The sequence below is a fragment of the Mytilus californianus genome, unplaced genomic scaffold (genome assembly GCF_021869535.1).
Source record: "Mytilus californianus isolate M0D057914Y unplaced genomic scaffold, xbMytCali1.0.p SCAF_6, whole genome shotgun sequence".
Classification (NCBI taxonomy): Eukaryota; Metazoa; Mollusca; class Bivalvia; order Mytilida; family Mytilidae; genus Mytilus; species Mytilus californianus.
In genome coordinates this window covers 117,608,019-117,626,426 of record NW_026262712.1, presented here as the reverse complement: position 1 = coordinate 117,626,426, position 18,408 = coordinate 117,608,019, and the positions used below count along the sequence as shown (strand labels likewise).

Below are 18,408 nucleotides of genomic sequence, written 5' to 3'. Positions count from 1 at the left end.
GTGAATTGCCACAACGATTTTTTATCATAATCTATTCCTCTAAAAACTACAGGGCTATATTAATAGAATGATAAAAATATTGAAATTTAACTCCTATCGAAATTAAAAGATTAAATTTACTCCTTACCTCATTTTTCAGCTTGCATCCTGAAAACCTGAAGAAAAAAACATTAAACATATATTGAAGAAATAAAAATTTAACAAATAAAATACCGCTAACATTTAGTTACACCAATATTTCTATATATATATCAATCTTAAAATGTCAATGTATTAATTTATCTTTTATAACCTGGAGATGACTTATCTTTGAAGAGTTTAACTACATCAGTACTAGTTCTATTGACTGTTGTTGTGAGTATGCTTCTGTATCGATATCAGGACTAGTTCTATTGACTGTTGTTGTGAGTATGCTTCTGTATTGATATCAGTACTAGTTCTATTGACTGTTGTTGTGAGTATGCTTCTGTATCGATATTATCTAGTTCTATTGACTGTTGTTGTGAGTATGCTTCTGTATCGATATCAGTACTAGTTCTATTTGACTGTTGTTGTGAGTATGCTTCTGCATCGATATCAGGACTAGTTCTATTGACTGTTGTTACGAGTATGCTTCTGTATCGATATCAGGACTAGTTCTATTGACTGTTGTTGTGAGTATGCTTCTGTATTGATATCAGGACTAGTTCTATTGACTGTTGTTGCGAGTATGCTTCTGTATCGATATCAGGACTAGTTTTATTGACTGTTGTTGTGAGTATGCTTCTGTATCGATATCCATATGTTAAACAGTCAACAATCATGGAATCAAAACTTGACCGAAATAGTGTGTAGCGAACATGAACTAGCAAATATTTATAATGAATAGTTATTCAAGAAGGGACATTCCAGTATACATGTTCACAAAAAAATTAAAAATGATAATATTTCTCTACCTCAAGACAAGTGACGTCTTACATACTGTAAATCAGAAATTGTTGCGAGGTTTTAATTATTGCGAATAATGCGACTAGGCGTGCATCGCATTAATAAGAACTCGCATTATGATATCTGATGCATATATCTTTATGCAAATTTGTTCTAAAATCGCAATAACTAATCTCGAATTTTGTCCATTCTTCAAAAATTGCAGTAATAAATGCACGCAATAATTTCTGAATTTACAGTACTTTAATGCATGTTCTGTTGTTCTCATCTGATTTAAAAGTTTAACAGATAAATACATTATTGCAATGTAATCAAATTAGGCGCCAAATTTTATATTTATGATACATGCATACGAATTAGGTTATTTGGTTTGGACAATATATGCCAATGCTCAAAAATTTGCAAATAAATGACAAAATGAAAGAGTTATTATTTTTATACTTTCTAATTTTGAAAACACCTCCATTTGACGAGCTTTTGGTTTAATGTAACCGTTAATATACTCAGTAGAAACAGTTAAATATATTTCCAATAAGACCCGTAAACATAAACAATGAATATCTAGGTTAACCTGAAAGATATGATACAGGCTCAACGGACAATTCCTTCTTTATCTGGTAAATAAATATAATTAGATTTATGTCGACAAATATACATTGCTGGAAGCTCTTAATCAGGGCTGCCCGATAAGGTCCATTCTCTATGTATACATTTATACCAGAGCGTATTTCAATATCACCAAAACCTTATGTAGCGAAGATAAAGTTGGGTCATAGCCGTATTATTTGGTTTTAAGGCATTTATAAGCTGTTTCATCAGGTCAACAATAGCCAACGTCGAAGTTTGATAAGCCAGACATCTAAAGCAAACGTTTAATCAAATAATTTAATACTTCATCATAGAAATGTATTGAAGTTTTGTAAACGTGGAAGATAAATTGGAATAAACCAGATGTAGCTGAATTGGTTCTTTTGTTCTGATATTAAAGTAACAGGTTTGATACTATCATGTTATATCATAAATTATGCAGCTTGTTCACTGTGGATTTAATTTATAGAATAAATTATCGACTCGTATGAACTTCATATATCATGTAGAGCCCATCCACTGAGTCACGAGGAAAAAAATTATAGAAATATTCAAAACATCTTTTCGTTAACTTCTGCAACACTTCATTTAAGAATGGTTTTAATGTAAGAGGAATGAAAATATAAATGTTTTTTTCATGCTCCGCCCACGACGGATTATGTTTTCTAGTCAGTTTGTCCGTCCATCCTTCCCGTTTCAAGTTACAATTCTGGTTTAAAGAAGTTTACCGCATAGTTCTGGTCACATCATCTTGAAATAAAGTTCACATGTCCATAATAATGTGAACTTTTAAAAAAATGTCAAATGAGTGTTTTGACCAGGATTTCATGTTATATTTAACATAGAAATGTGACAGTGTGAATCGGGCATGTTGTCCTATAGTCACATATTCTTCTTGTGATTATTTTTATTTTTATTTTTTCTTACAGTTGATAATTTGAATTATGATTTGTTTAGGGAGAAACCTGATCTTGTTAGATTTTTCAAAGATAAAACCCACTATCTTGTTGAATGTTTCGATTAATTCAAAACTTCATCGATGTAGCAATAGTTGATCAGAATTGATTACGTTTTTAATGTTAGACCAAAAGTATTTCAATTACTTGTTCAAAATGGGTTTATTAAATATATGTAAACCACTTATGTTATAACTTTGATCCAATTTTACATAACTTGAACACCTGCAGTTTTACAACCAGACAAAAAATATCTAAATGAGCTGTCAAAAAATTCTTTGACACTGTGAATGTTCTTCAGAAGTGATTATAAATCTGCTAAAACAAATTAGAAATACAGTAATAATCTTATAAAGCTGTAAATTTTTACCAAAGAGGTTAACTTGCATGTACAAAAGTATAATAGGTTGTTAACGGAGTATTCGTGTCTAATTGTTCATTTTCTTCGTACAAATATTAGATTGATGCTCTTATGAGTGTTTCTTTTGATTTTTAAAACCACTTCTTCTAAACTTAATAGAAAAATAGTTTACACTAAGAAATAAATTTGCAACTGTAAATATAATATTAAAATAAGTGTTTGAAATAACGCCTTTAAGTGACTTTAAACAAGTTTTTTGTTGATATAAACACCCTCGAAAAGAACGTATTTTACATGTATGTGCAATAAATAAATAAAATTTTCTTGTTTATTTTTTCACTTAAAAAGCGTTATGTAAAGCTCAGGTTAACACCTCTGCTGTGAAAATACTGCCTTCAGTTCAAATGCCTTTTATTATTTTTAAATTACCTCACAGCTTTTAAACGAAGTTCATAACCAGTAAACATTACAATATACTATATCATTTTAATACTTTCTTCAAAAACACGTTAGCCTTGTGTTTTAAATCTACTGTATATTAGGTAATCTGTAAAGATTGCCAAAGAAAAGATCTTCAGTCATATCTAACAGTATTTTGAGCTATAGTATGGACGATGACAAGGTATTTTAAACTGAGTTTCACATGATCATGATCGTAATGTATTGAAAAAATAAAAAAATAAAATCATATATTAACATTTAAATATTTAATTCGCCAATTTTACACGAAAACATATTAAGTAAGTAGATGTGGTATGATTACCAATAAGAGAACTATCCAGTAGAGATCAAATGAGTTGATGTAAGCAATTTTAGGTCACCGCATATGTTTCCTGATAATGATGAAAAAGGTTACTTACCGAGTTAATCCCTTCCCAGTATACACTGAATGGTAATACTGACTTGTCTCTCTAATACCTATTCCATAATAATGATATCTGAAAGAGTGAAATACATATACTTCATACTGTCCATAATAATGATATCTGAAAGAGTGAAATACATATACTTCATACTGTCCATAATAATGATATCTGAAAGAGTGAAATACATATACTTCATACTGTACATAATAATTATATCTGAAAGAGTGAAATACATATACTTCATACTGTCCATAATAATGATATCTGAAAGAGTGAAATACATATACCTTTTACTGTCTTATTTTTAGTTTTAGTTGTAGAAGAGAAAAAAACGTAAGGGGATAACAAATCTCTAGCAACAAACAAAGGACAGAACACACTAGACCATAAGCAAAAAAGAAAGTCCTCAGAGACATTCATTACAAAGAATAAATAACACAAACCCTACTAAATACTGAGGGACGGGGATCGGGGATTGACCCCATGTGCAGTAAAGAGGCTTCGATGATAGCGTCATTGAAAGGGGGATCCAGCAACACAAATTCACTAAAACAGGGGTTGATTACATGTGTAAGACGCTTCGATGATAGCGTCATTGAAAGGGGGACCAAGCAACACAAATTCACTAAAACAGGGGTTGATTACATGTGTAAGACGCTTCGATGATAGCGTCATTGAAAGGGGGATCCAGCAACACAAATTCACTAAAACAGGGGTTGATTACATGTGTAAGACGCTTCGATGATAGGGTCATTGAAAGGGGGATCCAGCAACACAAATTCACTAAAACAGGGGTTGATTACATGTGTAAGACGCTTCGATGATAGCGTCATTGAAAGGGGGATCCAGCAACACAAATTCACTAAAACAGGGGTTGATTACATGTGTAAGACGCTTTGATGATAGTGTCATTGAAAGGGGGATCCAGCAACACAAATTCACTAATACAGGGGTTGATTACATGTGTAAGACGCTTTGATGATAGCGTCATTGAAAGGGGGATCCAGCAACACAAATTCACTATAACAGGGGTTGATTACATGTGTAAGACGCTTTGATGATAGTGTTATTGAAAGGGGGATCCAGCAACACAAATTCACTAAAACAGGGTTTGATTACATGTGTAAGACGCTTTGATGATAGTGTTATTGAAAGGGGGATCCAGCAACACAAATTCACTAATACAGGGGTTGATTACATGTGTAAGACGCTTTGATGATAGCGTCATTGAAAGGGGGATCCAGCAACACAAATTCACTAAAACAGGGGTTGATTACATGTGTAAGACGCTTTGATAATAGTGTTATTGAAAGAATGATGTAACTAATACTCGCTATTAATATTAAAAATGTCGTAAACTACTAGTCTTAAAAAACTAAAAAGTTCCGTAGATGAATCTGGCATTGATCTGTGAACTGTCCATATTTTTAATATAAAGTGGACTTTTGGTCGATAAAGGAAATATGGATAAATTTCATCTACAATCATGATTAATTGTTATTTGTCTAACGCCCAGTGGCAAATAGTTCATCCATTTTCAGATTTGATAAATGATAGGATAAAAAAAAACTTACTTTGAATGTCCTCGTGTACCAAGTCGTCTTGTCGTAAGATGTGGAAATTTCTGTCTTATCGTCTAAAATAAGAAGTAAGAAAAACATGTTTTGTTATTTACAATATTCGTATTTACTATACCATAGATAAATTTCAAATTACAAAACTTTATATATTAGAACAGTTTTTGTTGTTTTCATTCATTTATTTTTATATCTAGCAAAGATTTATTATTACTAAAATCAAAATCAATACCTTTCCAAAAGTAGCTGCACATGCGGGCTCTAGTGTTTCTTTTCTACAGAAGTCTAAATAATGTGCATACAGTATACACCGCGGCAAACACACTCCTTCACAGATACAATAGTTCTCTTCTAACCTACAACATATTCAAAAGATCTTTATGAAACAGCCTAGACCTTCTTTTTTTAATATATTTATATATATAATAACAATTATAGTTTTTTTCTAACTACGACATAAATCTAAATATGATAAATAAAATATACATAACCATTAATTTCAACTTTTAAAAAACTTACAGAATGCTGAATTTAAAAAAACATGAAGCGCATTTAAATGCAGTTGAGACACCATTCAATTTGCTCATATGAAAACTACAGAATGTTTACATCAGTACAAGCCGTTTAATTGATACATAAAACATAGTTCAATACATGACATAAAATAAAACAACAAGAGAGAGAGAGACAGACAGACAGAGAGAGACAGACAGACACAGAACGAGAGAGAGAGAGAGAGAGAGAGAGAGAGAGAGAGAGAGAGAGAGAGAAAATGTTGGGAAATTTTTTAACTTCCAGGAGTACCATAAAAAGAATCTTAAAATATCAAATAGAAAAAGGATAACTTAAATGCATAAGACATACTGAACTGAAATGGGGGAAGAAATAATTGTCATATCATACTCTTTCCTTGTGTCTGTCCGTTCGGATTAAATCCTGCATTCATCAATAATACAAGGTACTTTAAATAAGAAATCTTTATCGGTAGAGGAAAGAGTTCGGTATTAAATATTCCTTAATCAAAAGTAAACGTTTTACTTGTGATAGATTTATTGATCTGATAATCAAGAATGTCCAGTAAGATTTGATAAAATAGAAAGAAATGTTGGCTTATTAAATAGAATATATCTTCATAAGGTGCGTGTCTAAACAAGGACGATTTTAATCACCAAAATTTGACAGATTCCATTTATAAATTATTAGCGAAAAACAGTTTTGAATTTTCAACACGAAGGTTTATACAAAACAAACTTATTTTGATATCAATATTGATTAATTTTTGATAATGTGTTATATATAAGAAACATTCGTGCATACATATTGATATGAAAAGCAGTGTACTGTGCCTATAGTGTATAAAACTATGTGGTTTCATGATCTTTTACGCTAATTTATTTTCACCATGACACTTGAGAGAGAGAGAGAGAGAGAGAGAGAGAGAGAGAGAGAGAGAGAGAACACAATATAATAGAAAAGAAAGGATATGGGGTATCCATCCATGACACAAAATCAGTATTTGGATTGTTTTGTTCATTTTTTCTATTATTTAAAGAAAATATGTTAAGATTCAACTATACCTTACTAAATGTCATACCAGTATTTAATTATTTGAGTAAAGTATCGCATTGTCAAAACACTAAACACAGAGTAAATAATTTATGAACTTTCCTGTTTTTCGTTCGTTCATTCATTCATTCATTCATTTATTGTCATATTGATATCAAATATTTATATGTTTACAAACTACATTGTAAATTTGTTTCAATTGACAAACACTTCACACCATCGCCATCTTTGCTAAGGAACAAACTGTGGTCATTCCATAGTTTCGAGGAAATCCAAATGTTTCGTTTCTATGTTTCGTTAAAGTTTATAGTCAATGATAGTAGTTGACTATAAATACTTCCCAAGTCAAGTCTTAATGTGTGAATTACAATTAAATGAGTCTTTAAGTCGTCCGGGATTACGATTCACTTAGCATAACACTTGTGTTTGTACAGGAAGGGATAGTTGCATAGAATGACTGTCTTCAAAGTTGCATTGGGATTACATAAATGTTTGTTTAGATGCCAATGCTTGTGAATACATACTGTTGTCTACGGTTTTTCTAGACAATGAGTGCGTGCAATTAAGGTCAATGTTCTCCGTGGATATTATTCTTTATAAAATGTGCATGTATCTAGCTTGCTCTCCGAGGAATAATATATGTTACTGAAGCTGCCTTCGTTCATTGATTTCATGAAAAAAATGAGATATAGTTTTACAGTTGTGCTCGTATTTAGTTACATTTCTGTTGATATGATTATTTTATTTAAATGAATAGAAAAGATGAGATGGTTGTATTGATTCATAACAAATATCCCTACGCGCACTTGTCAAAACCCAAAGCTATAGGGAACAGCGTATAATTATTTTCTCTTCGTTTCAAAAGCCACAATCGGGACTTCAACAAGGAGCAAACGTTTATGATTGCTGTTGCAGTAAAGATAGCATTCTTTATCATTCTTTTGTTACATTTTGCCTATAAGACGCTATTTGATATGACATAGTTTTTAAAGATTTGAAAAAAACTACATTCGTTGGTTAATGGGACAAGTTATGTTTATATCCTACTGTGAGTCTGAATAAAATGGTAAAACTTTAAATCACGTTACTTAATTTTGTGCAATATCATCTTTTATGTAATATTTCTTTTGTATTGATTATGTGTTATATAAATCAGTAAGATAGCATATTTTTGTAAACCATATGCACTATCTATTATCAAGACAAATGTAACATGTACGAATATACCTTCGTTAATTATGATTATAGCATGTTCCCGTGTCATTTGACATCTTTTTGTTAGACTTTTCAAAGGAATTGTGTATTTGTAACGGACTTTGCATGATCTAGTCAAACGATTGGAGGAAAGATAAGAAAGAATTTATGTGACAATGTATAAAGTTATGTCAAATACTCTACTCGTGGAGAATTAGCACCTTTGTGTGATTTGGTTTGCAGCTAATCTGAAACTTCATTTGATTTATGTTTTATTATTTGTTCCTTTAGGTTTAACTACCACCACGGCAGTACTTTGTTCGGTCTATATTTGAGTCGACAGTAACGGGAAAGTAACTGCAAACATTAGTTTGAAGTAACCAAAGACAATACCTAGAAGTTACCACAAGTAACTACAGCATATAACCACAAACTTTAACAGAAAATAACCAAAGACAATACCTAGAAGTTACCACAAACAACTACAACATATAACCACAAACTATTACAGAAAATAACCAAAGACAATACCTAGAAGTTACCACAAATAACTACAACATATAATCACAAATTATATCAGAAAATAACCAAAGACAATACCTAGAAGTTACCATAAAGAACTACAGCATATAACCACAAATTATATCAGAAAATAACCAAAGACAATACCTAGAAGTTACCATAAAGAACTACAGCATATAACCACAAATTATATCAGAAAATAATCAAAGACAATACATAGAAGTTACCACAAGTAACTACAGCATATAACCACAAACTTTAACAGAAAATAACCAAAGACAATACCTAGAAGTTACCATAAAGAACTACAGCATATAACCACAAATTATATCAGAAAATAACCAGACTATAACCGGAAAAAAACATAGACACAATTCGTAATTAACCAAAGACAATAACAGGAAATAACCACAGACAATAACAGGAAAGAACTGCAAACGATAACAGGAAATAACCACAGACCATAACAGAAAATTACCACAGACAATAACAGGAAAATACCACAGACAACAACTGGAAATTATCACAGACCATTACAGGAATTCAGACAATAACTGGGAACAACCACAGACAAAAACAGAAAATAACGACAGACAGATACTGGAAATAACCACATATAATAACAGAAAATAACCACAAAATTAAGTGGGAATAACCACAGAAAATAAATATGAATAACTACAGACAACAACAGGAAAAAACCACAGACAATAGCTGGTAATAACCACATACAATTACAGCTAATTACCACAAACAATAACTGTAAATTACCACAGACCATTACAGGAAATGACCACAAAAATAACTGGAAATAACCACAGAAAATAACTGGGAATAACCACAAACAATAACTGGGGATAACCACAGAAAATAACTGGGAATAACCACACACAATAAAAGGAAATAACAACAGACAATAACAACAGACAATAAAAAATATAACCACAGAAAATAACCACAGATACTTACAGGAATAACCACAAACAATAACAGGAAATAACCACAAACAAAAACAGAATATAACCACAGAATATAACAAAATATAACAACAGAAAATAACCACAGACAATAACTATGCACAACTAGACAAGTTCAACATTAAGCAGGTAGTTACTGCACCTTATATCATGGAGCTCAGTAGCTACTGTCTAAACATGACTAGACATGTGAAACGGCATAGTCTACACCAAACTGAACACGCACAACATTCAGAAGGTTATGTTTACATCTGACAAGACATGTATAGCATCCATTAGGTAATGTCTATAGTCTATGGGTTATGTTTACACCTGACAAGACATGTATAGCATCCAGTAGGTAATGTCTATAGTCTATGGGTTATGTTTACACCAGACAAGACATGTATAGCATCCAGTAGGTAATGTCTATAGTCTATGTGTTATGTTTACACCCGACAAGACATGTATAGCATCCAGTAGGTAATGTCTATAGTCTATGGGTTATGTTTATACCTGACAAGGCATATGTTTACACCTGACAAGACATGTATAGCATCCTGTAGGTAATGTCTATAGTCTATGGGTTATGTTTACACCTGACAAGACATGTATAGCATCCAGTAGGTAATGTCTGTAGTCTATGTGTTATGTTTACACCCGACAAGACATGTATAGCATCCAGTAGGTAATGTCTATAGTCTATGGGTTATGTTTATACCTGACAAGGCATATGTTTACACCTGACAAGACATGTATAGCATCCTGTAGGTAATGTCTATAGTCTATGGGTTATGTTTACACCTGACAAGACATGTATAGCATCCAGTAGGTAATGTCTGTAGTCTATGTGTTATGTTTACACCCGACAAGACATGTATAGCATCCAGTAGGTAATGTCTATAGTCTATGGGTTATGTTTATACCTGACAAGGCATATGTTTACACCTGACAAGACATGTATAGCATCCTGTAGGTAATGTCTATAGTCTATGGGTTATGTTTACACCTGACAAGACATGTATAGCATCCAGTAGGTAATGTCTGTAGTCTATGTGTTATGTTTACACCCGACAAGACATGTATAGCATCCTGTAGGTAATGTCTATAGTCTATGGGTTATGTTTACACCTGACAAGGCATGTATAGCATCCTGTAGGTAATGTCTATAGTCTATGGGTTATGTTTACACCTGACAAGACATGTATAGCATCCAGTAGGTAATGTCTATAGTCTATGGGTTATGTTTATACCCGACAAGACATGTATAGCATCCAGTAGGTAATGTCTATAGTCTATGGGTTATGTTTACACCTGACAAGACATGTATAGCATCCAGTAGGTAATGTCTATAGTCTATGGGTTATGTTTATACCTGACAAGGCATATGTTTACACCTGACAAGACATGTATAGCATCCTGTAGGTAATGTCTATAGTCTATGGGTTATGTTTACACCTGACAAGACATGTATAGCATCAAGTAGGTAATGTCTATAGTCTATGGGTTATGTTTACACCTGACAAGACATGTATAGCATCTAGTAGGTAATGTCTATAGTCTATGGGTTATGTTTATACCTGACAAGGCATATGTTTACACCTGACAAGACATGTATAGCATCCTGTAGGTAATGTCTATAGTCTATGGGTTATGTTTATACCTGACAAGGCATATGTTTACACCTGACAAGACATGTATAGCATCCTGTAGGTAATGTCTATAGTCTATGGGTTATGTTTACACCTGACAAGACATGTATAGCATCCAGTAGGTAATGTCTATAGTCTATGGGTTATGTTTATACCTGACAAGGCATATGTTTACACCTGACAAGACATGTATAGCATCCTGTAGGTAATGTCTATAGTCTATGGGTTATGTTTACACCTGACAAGGCATGTATAGCATCCAGTAGGTAATGTCTATAGTCTATGGGTTATGTTTACACCTGACAAGGCATATGTTTACACCTGACAAGACATGTATAGCATCCATTAGGTAATGTCTATAGTCTATGGGTTATGTTTACACCTGACAAGACATGTATAGCATCCTGTAGGTAATGTCTATAGTCTATGGGTTATGTTTACACCTGACAAGGCATGTATAGCATCCAGTAGGTAATGTCTATAGTCTATGGGTTATGTTTACACCTGACAAGGCATGTATAGCATCCAGTAGGTAATGTCTATAGTCTATGGGTTATGTTTATACCTGACAAGGCATATGTTTACACCTGACAAGACATGTATAGCATCCTGTAGGTAATGTCTATAGTCTATGGGTTATGTTTACACCTGACAAGGCATGTATAGCATCCTGTAGGTAATGTCTATAGTCTATGGGTTATGTTTACACCTGACAAGGCATATGTTTACACCTGACAAGGCATGTATAGCAGCCAGTAGGTAATGTCTATAGTCTATGGGTTATGTTTACACCTGACAAGACATGTATAGCATCCAGTAGGTAATGTCTGTAGTCTATGGGTTATGTTTACACCTGACAAGACATGTATAGCATCCAGTAGGTAATGTCTATAGTCTATGGGTTATGTTTACACCCGACAAGACATGTATAGCATCCAGTAGGTAATGTCTATAGTCTATGGGTTATGTTTATACCCGACAAGGCATGTATAGCATCCTGTAGGTAATGTCTATAGTCTATGGGTTATGTTTACACCTGACAAGACATGTATAGCATCCAGTAGGTAATGTCTATAGTCTATGGGTTATGTTTACACCCGACAAGACATGTATAGCATCCAGTAGGTAATGTCTATAGTCTATGGGTTATGTTTACACCTGACAAGACATGTATAGCATCCTGTAGGTAATGTCTATAGTCTATGGGTTATGTTTACACCTGACAAGACATGTATAGCATCCAGTAGGTAATGTCTATAGTCTATGGGTTATGTTTATACCCGACAAGACATGTATAGCATCCAGTAGGTAATGTCTATAGTCTATGGGTTATGTTTACACCTGACAAGACATGTATAGCATCCAGTAGGTAATGTCTATAGTCTATGGGTTATGTTTATACCTGACAAGGCATATGTTTACACCTGACAAGACATGTATAGCATCCTGTAGGTAATGTCTATAGTCTATGGGTTATGTTTACACCTGACAAGACATGTATAGCATCAAGTAGGTAATGTCTATAGTCTATGGGTTATGTTTACACCAGACAAGACATGTATAGCATCCTGTAGGTAATGTCTATAGTCTATGGGTTATGTTTACACCTGACAAGACATGTATAGCATCCAGTAGGTAATGTCTATAGTCTATGGGTTATGTTTACACCTGACAAGGCATGTATAGCAGCCAGTAGGTAATGTCTATAGTCTATGGGTTATGTTTACACCAGACAAGACATGTATAGCATCCTGTAGGTAATGTCTATAGTCTATGGGTTATGTTTACACCTGACAAGACATGTATAGCATCCTGTAGGTAATGTCTATAGTCTATGGGTTATGTTTACACCTGACAAGACATGTATAGCATCCAGTAGGTAATGTCTATAGTCTATGGGTTATGTTCACCATTGACAAGACATGTATAGCATCCAGTAGGTAATGTCTATAGTCTATGAAATTCACAGATCAGCAACAGATTCTTTCAAGTAATTTTTAAAGAATACCACTGAATAAAAATCGATGAGCGCACACTTATTGGATCGATTAATCAGATTTTATAAAAAGGAAGAGGTGTAATTGTAGACACGAATGACAACAGATTATGTAATTTTCCTGTTCGTGTTGAATCTAGCAAGAGATGATGTAATTAATAGCTCTTACTCTGTTTTTATGTGTCGTTGTTAGAAGTTTTTTTCTTCTTCAAAATCATATGTTCAGACAGTAGTATGATATTTTTCAGAATTAATGTATGAGGCAATATCCCTGATGGTCATAAAAAGTCGTGATAATTAAAAGTTTTATTTATCGTGTTGCATTGTCTGAAAATTATATTTAATCAAAGTGAGGGAGCCATTGGGCCCATTTTTTCTCAAAATTTTGGCTAATAAAGATTGCTATATAACCTTTATTGTACTAGTCAATGTGTTAAGAAATAGTAAGTCCTTTAAAAATTTGCAAACAATTGTTCAGTACATGGAAACCCCAAAAACTTTAAATTGTTTGGAATGCAAATAGCACCGACCATTCTATCTTTATGAAATCAAAATGAACTTTTAAATTCATTTTTTTGTTTGTTTGGGGATCTGTCATATTAAATTACCCCTATGTTTTTATTCGTTTACATTTGTACAAGAGTTATCGATATTTTCAGCAAAAAGTATCAAACCCACTTAAAATCAATGCATTTGTTTTTTCTCTGTCGTTACCAACAGTCAAGGAATACGGCAGTATTTTTGCCACCATAGGCAACATTTTCTAAATTTGCTACTATTATTTATGATAATCAGGCCAACAAAAGTATGAGTGCTAAAAGTACATTACTATTCTGTTATGAAAAATAAAATAGAATGACAGCATGACCATCTTCTTATTTATCTTGTTTATATCCATATCAACCATCAGTTTCCATTATATTTATGAAAAAAATCAAAGGTCATTACGAAAAATTCTCAATAAAAATGTGTCAATGTCTTCCGAAATTTAGACTGTAAATATACATAGTGCAGTTTTTCATAAAACAAAATCCTGACAACCAATCACAGCGTTCCAATGTTGACCTCCGCCACCCCATAGTAAGGAACAGAAACCTTAAGGTGGTACCCAACACCTTGACTAATATAAATTTGGCTCGTTTAATTTTCATAAAATTTTGACAAAATGTTTACTTTGACCCTTTGACAAAAATATAAAAATTTCAAATAATTTGAACCAACCACTTTATCAGAAAAAATTCACTGGTTATATAGCAGTTTGACAAACACCAATTTTGATCATTGAGAAGCTTAATATTTCCTTAACAATACAACGTAATTAAAACGTTTAGCTGATTTTTACAGAGTTATCTCCCTGTAGTGTTAGGTACCACCTTAACCCAGGAAAATGAACGATTTTTCCCTATAGTTCTCCTAATCTATCAAACATATATTTACAATGAATTCAACTTAAATCTAGAGGTACATGTATCATGCAATGCCTTTATGGCTTATACAAGGACGTTTCTAGGGAGCACCTGAGATCACCCCCAGTTTTTGGTGGGGTTCGTGTTGCTTAGTCTTTAGTTTTCTATGTTGTGTCATCTGTACTATTATTTGTCTGTTTGTCTTTTTATTTTTGGTCATGGCGTTGTCAGTTTGTTTTCGATCTATGAGTTTGACTGTCCCTCTGGTATCCTTCGTCCCTCTTTCCAAGCTTTCATGATTGATAATTTTGCTTGTTGAACATAATGTGCTTTTAAGTTTCTCAACGGTTCAAGTAACCATCTTAAGAAATATATTCATTTGAAGTATTCTGACATTGCTTGGTTTTTTACATTATTCTTTATATTTCCTACTGAACACCGAACATTCAGGGTCATATCTTGAGTAACAAATCTCACACTTGTAATGAAGTCTAAGTTGATTCAAAAACAATCTTCAATAATTTTAGTTGTTATGGAAAAATATCATCTTAGCAAAAAAGAATAAAAAAGCTACAACTCTTCAAATCATAAGATCGTTATAAAATGACGAAGCAATTTAGTTATTCATCATGTCAACAGTATCAAGAATTTGGATATAGTTTAGCCAAGTCACTCTAAAACGCAGATTTGTAAATAAAAATCTGTATGCACTTTGTTTTTATGTTACCATTATCTTTTATTCTTCCTAGACAAACAAGAATAAAAGACCTTGTTTTAAAATCTTGACATGTTTTAATGGTGAAAATCCAAAAGAATTATACCATAAAAGCTTAAGGTAACTTTGTAGCCATTTTCAAAGACAGAGGTACAAGCTGAATCCTTCCACTTAAATATGAGTGACACTTTGTTTACATTGAGATCTCGTCTGAGGCGTGACTTTGATATCGGAACACGTCGGGCCTAGGGATGTAGCGATGCCAGTACGTTTGTATTTTTACAAGTAAGCTCCTTAGAAATAAGAGCATTTAACAAACAAAGCCTTGTGATGAACATGGATTAAAATCTTAGGATTGTTGTTATGATCTTGTATACCAATTTTACATTTTAATGTCAAAAGATTATATTTTAGTAGAATGTTCAAAGCCTCAATGTAAACATTCGAGACAAAAGTTATTCAGTCAGTGAGTCTTTCCTTTCTTCCTTTCTTTGTCTTTATGAAAACGAATGTATGTGACCCTTGATTTTATTTCGTTTTAGAACGTACACTTTTTGTGATACATTATTTGTGGGAATATTCGTTTTTTATCTAAAGTTGCTGTCACGGAGTCACATGTCAGTGTGGCGTGTAATTTTTTTTTACATGCAGACTTTTGGAAAAGACTGCAAATTAAATGGATGTAAAACAAAATAGAATTTATTATTTCAATGTGTTCTTTGGGTAAGCAGGTTTGCAAACGAAACAAATAGGTTGTGCTTTCGTTCGGTGTTTTTATGTTGCTTTATCATTTATCGATTCCCTCTTTCATTCATATAACAAACCAATAGAAATTTGCCATTAGAAAGAATTTAAAGTGATATCTGTCTTAAAACTGATTCAACCATTGTTTCTCGCGTGGCTCGAATATGCAAATACAAAATTTTCACAGAATTGTTTTATTTACTCCCTGATGACCTTCGTGCGAAGTTTCAGGGCCGTTATCATCTAGTTTGTTATCATTGTTTTATCGTAAAATTTTTGCAAATTTTAGGCTTTTCTTATCTGATTATCAAACATTTAAAAGCCTCTTCAAAAAGACATAGATTTTAATATTAATATATCTAATAAACATTTCAAGAAATTGATGAAAACAGACGTTTAAATAATGATAAGCTATCACATTTCTAAGTTACATTCTTATTCCAACAAATCTCGTAATATCTCGTTATCTCTTGCGTTGACAAGACGAAGGTAAAAACATTGAAGAGTTCCACTTGAGATGCGTCATAGAAGGAAAGAGTTGTATTTAGTTTTGCACGGTAGTTTAATCTTTTCCATCCAAACCAATCAACTTTCACTTTTTCACTGAAGCTAATCAAATTAAGTTGATAACACGGGCATACAGCATATTGTTGGCAGATTCTTGGTAAACATTTATGACAGATTTATGTATGTAATAACTTAAACAAATATCACCCGCTACGAACAAACTCTTCCTTTTATCCATAAAACTAAAAAAAACATAATACTTCTTTTAAAAAAGAGACCAATATTTCTTATGTTTTTCTTTAATTCTATTGTATAAAACAATGCAATATATATTTTTCAAGGTTGCCGAGATTGCATGACGCAACACACCAAAGGTACTTACCCACTGAAGAGGTTATTAAATTTTACATTATATTGTTTAAACTGCTAGTATAAAATCTGCAATGGTGCCAGTCGTTCTTATAACTAACGTATGAAACCTTTATGATTGCAGCTGTTTAACACTCTGGAAAATCTTCAACACTATATCTGGACTTCCGTGTATACTAACAGAGACAACGATAAGAACAGGAATCTATACAATTTCGGAATATTCATATGGGCACTGGTACTTTTCTTAGTATAAAGCATTATTCTTTTATTCACAAATATAACCGACAAATTTATTTAGAATATTTGGTAAGAAATAAGCTTGATAAAAGTGATTTTGAAACTACTTGTTCGCGAATTTTAGATTAAGCTTATAGCTGAAGCTCAAACTTTTTCCTCCCTACATTTTTGTTTTCTTCATAGGATTTATATTTCACTCTCTATCTTATAGGCTCTTTCTGGTATTATGGATGAAATCAACATAAATAAAATTGACTGGTATATTTAAATCTAGTAAAAGCCAAAATACCTTGCCACAAATATGTGTCGCTACAAATATTCTTTTATTATTTTACTCAATAATTACTTTATTTTGTTGTAATACACGAGTAAATATCCGTATTTCACTGAAATAGTTTTGTTCAGATCTGGGTTTATGTGTGATGCCTCTGTATATTTACACTTTATAACGTGTCTATATATACAAGATTTTTAACCATCTTTAAACAAATATCATTTACAAAAGTGATTTACAATCTGAATAAAATAGATACAAGATGCATTATATTAAAAACTAACAGATTATTTGTATTTCATCAAATGTCAATTTTTCAACAGAAAGGATCCGATGTTATAAAAAAAATTTCAAAATGAGTCATACACTGTTGAAATTCTACATGCATATGTTGTTCTGTCTCAAGTAGGTATACTGTGCACTAAAACAACAGCTGTAAATCAGTTACTTTATACTTGAGTACAAAAGTCAGGCTATTGTCCTATTACTTTGGCCATGTATTACAGCATTTATGAATTATAACAAAATAAAATGTTTAAGAAGGCTGCGTAATCCAAAGTAATAAATCGTTTACAAAGACAGTATAATTTATATTATGTAATAAAGACAAAGATACATTAGTGAAGACCACATACAACTAAAACCAGAAAAAATTGACAAGATTAGCTTATCTGAACCAACGAAAACTTTGGCAAACAGGCTACAAAAACAAGATTGATGTGGTGTTCAAGGGAATGACAGATCTCCGGTCTCCTTTTTATTCCTATCCCGTTTGTCAAGAATCGCCTAAACAAATGTTCGTTAATCACGGGTCTTAACTCTTGATTAAAGTTGTACTAGTATATCAAATGTTCGATAATCACGGGCCTTAACTCTTGATTAAAGTTGTAGTAGTATATCAAATGTTCGATAATCACGGGCCTTAACTCTTGATTTAAGTTTAAATCAAATCTAACTAAACGAAACCGACAAAAATGAGGAGATGTGGTATG

The 18,408-nt window shown here is 32.4% G+C and overlaps 1 protein-coding gene across 1 annotated transcript in view; it reads right to left on the bottom strand.

The window, feature by feature from the left end:
- Positions 1 to 18,408, bottom strand: part of LOC127705354 (DNA-binding protein RFX6-like) — a 53,340-nt gene that overhangs the window by 21,867 nt on the left and 13,065 nt on the right. The window contains exons 3-6 of the mRNA XM_052209662.1: positions 5,508 to 5,631; positions 5,273 to 5,334; positions 3,693 to 3,770; positions 128 to 155 (exon numbers count right to left, since the gene is read on the bottom strand). Coding sequence (XP_052065622.1) covers positions 128 to 155; positions 3,693 to 3,770; positions 5,273 to 5,334; positions 5,508 to 5,631 — 292 coding nt within the window. The remainder of the gene's footprint in view (positions 1 to 127; positions 156 to 3,692; positions 3,771 to 5,272; positions 5,335 to 5,507; positions 5,632 to 18,408) is intronic.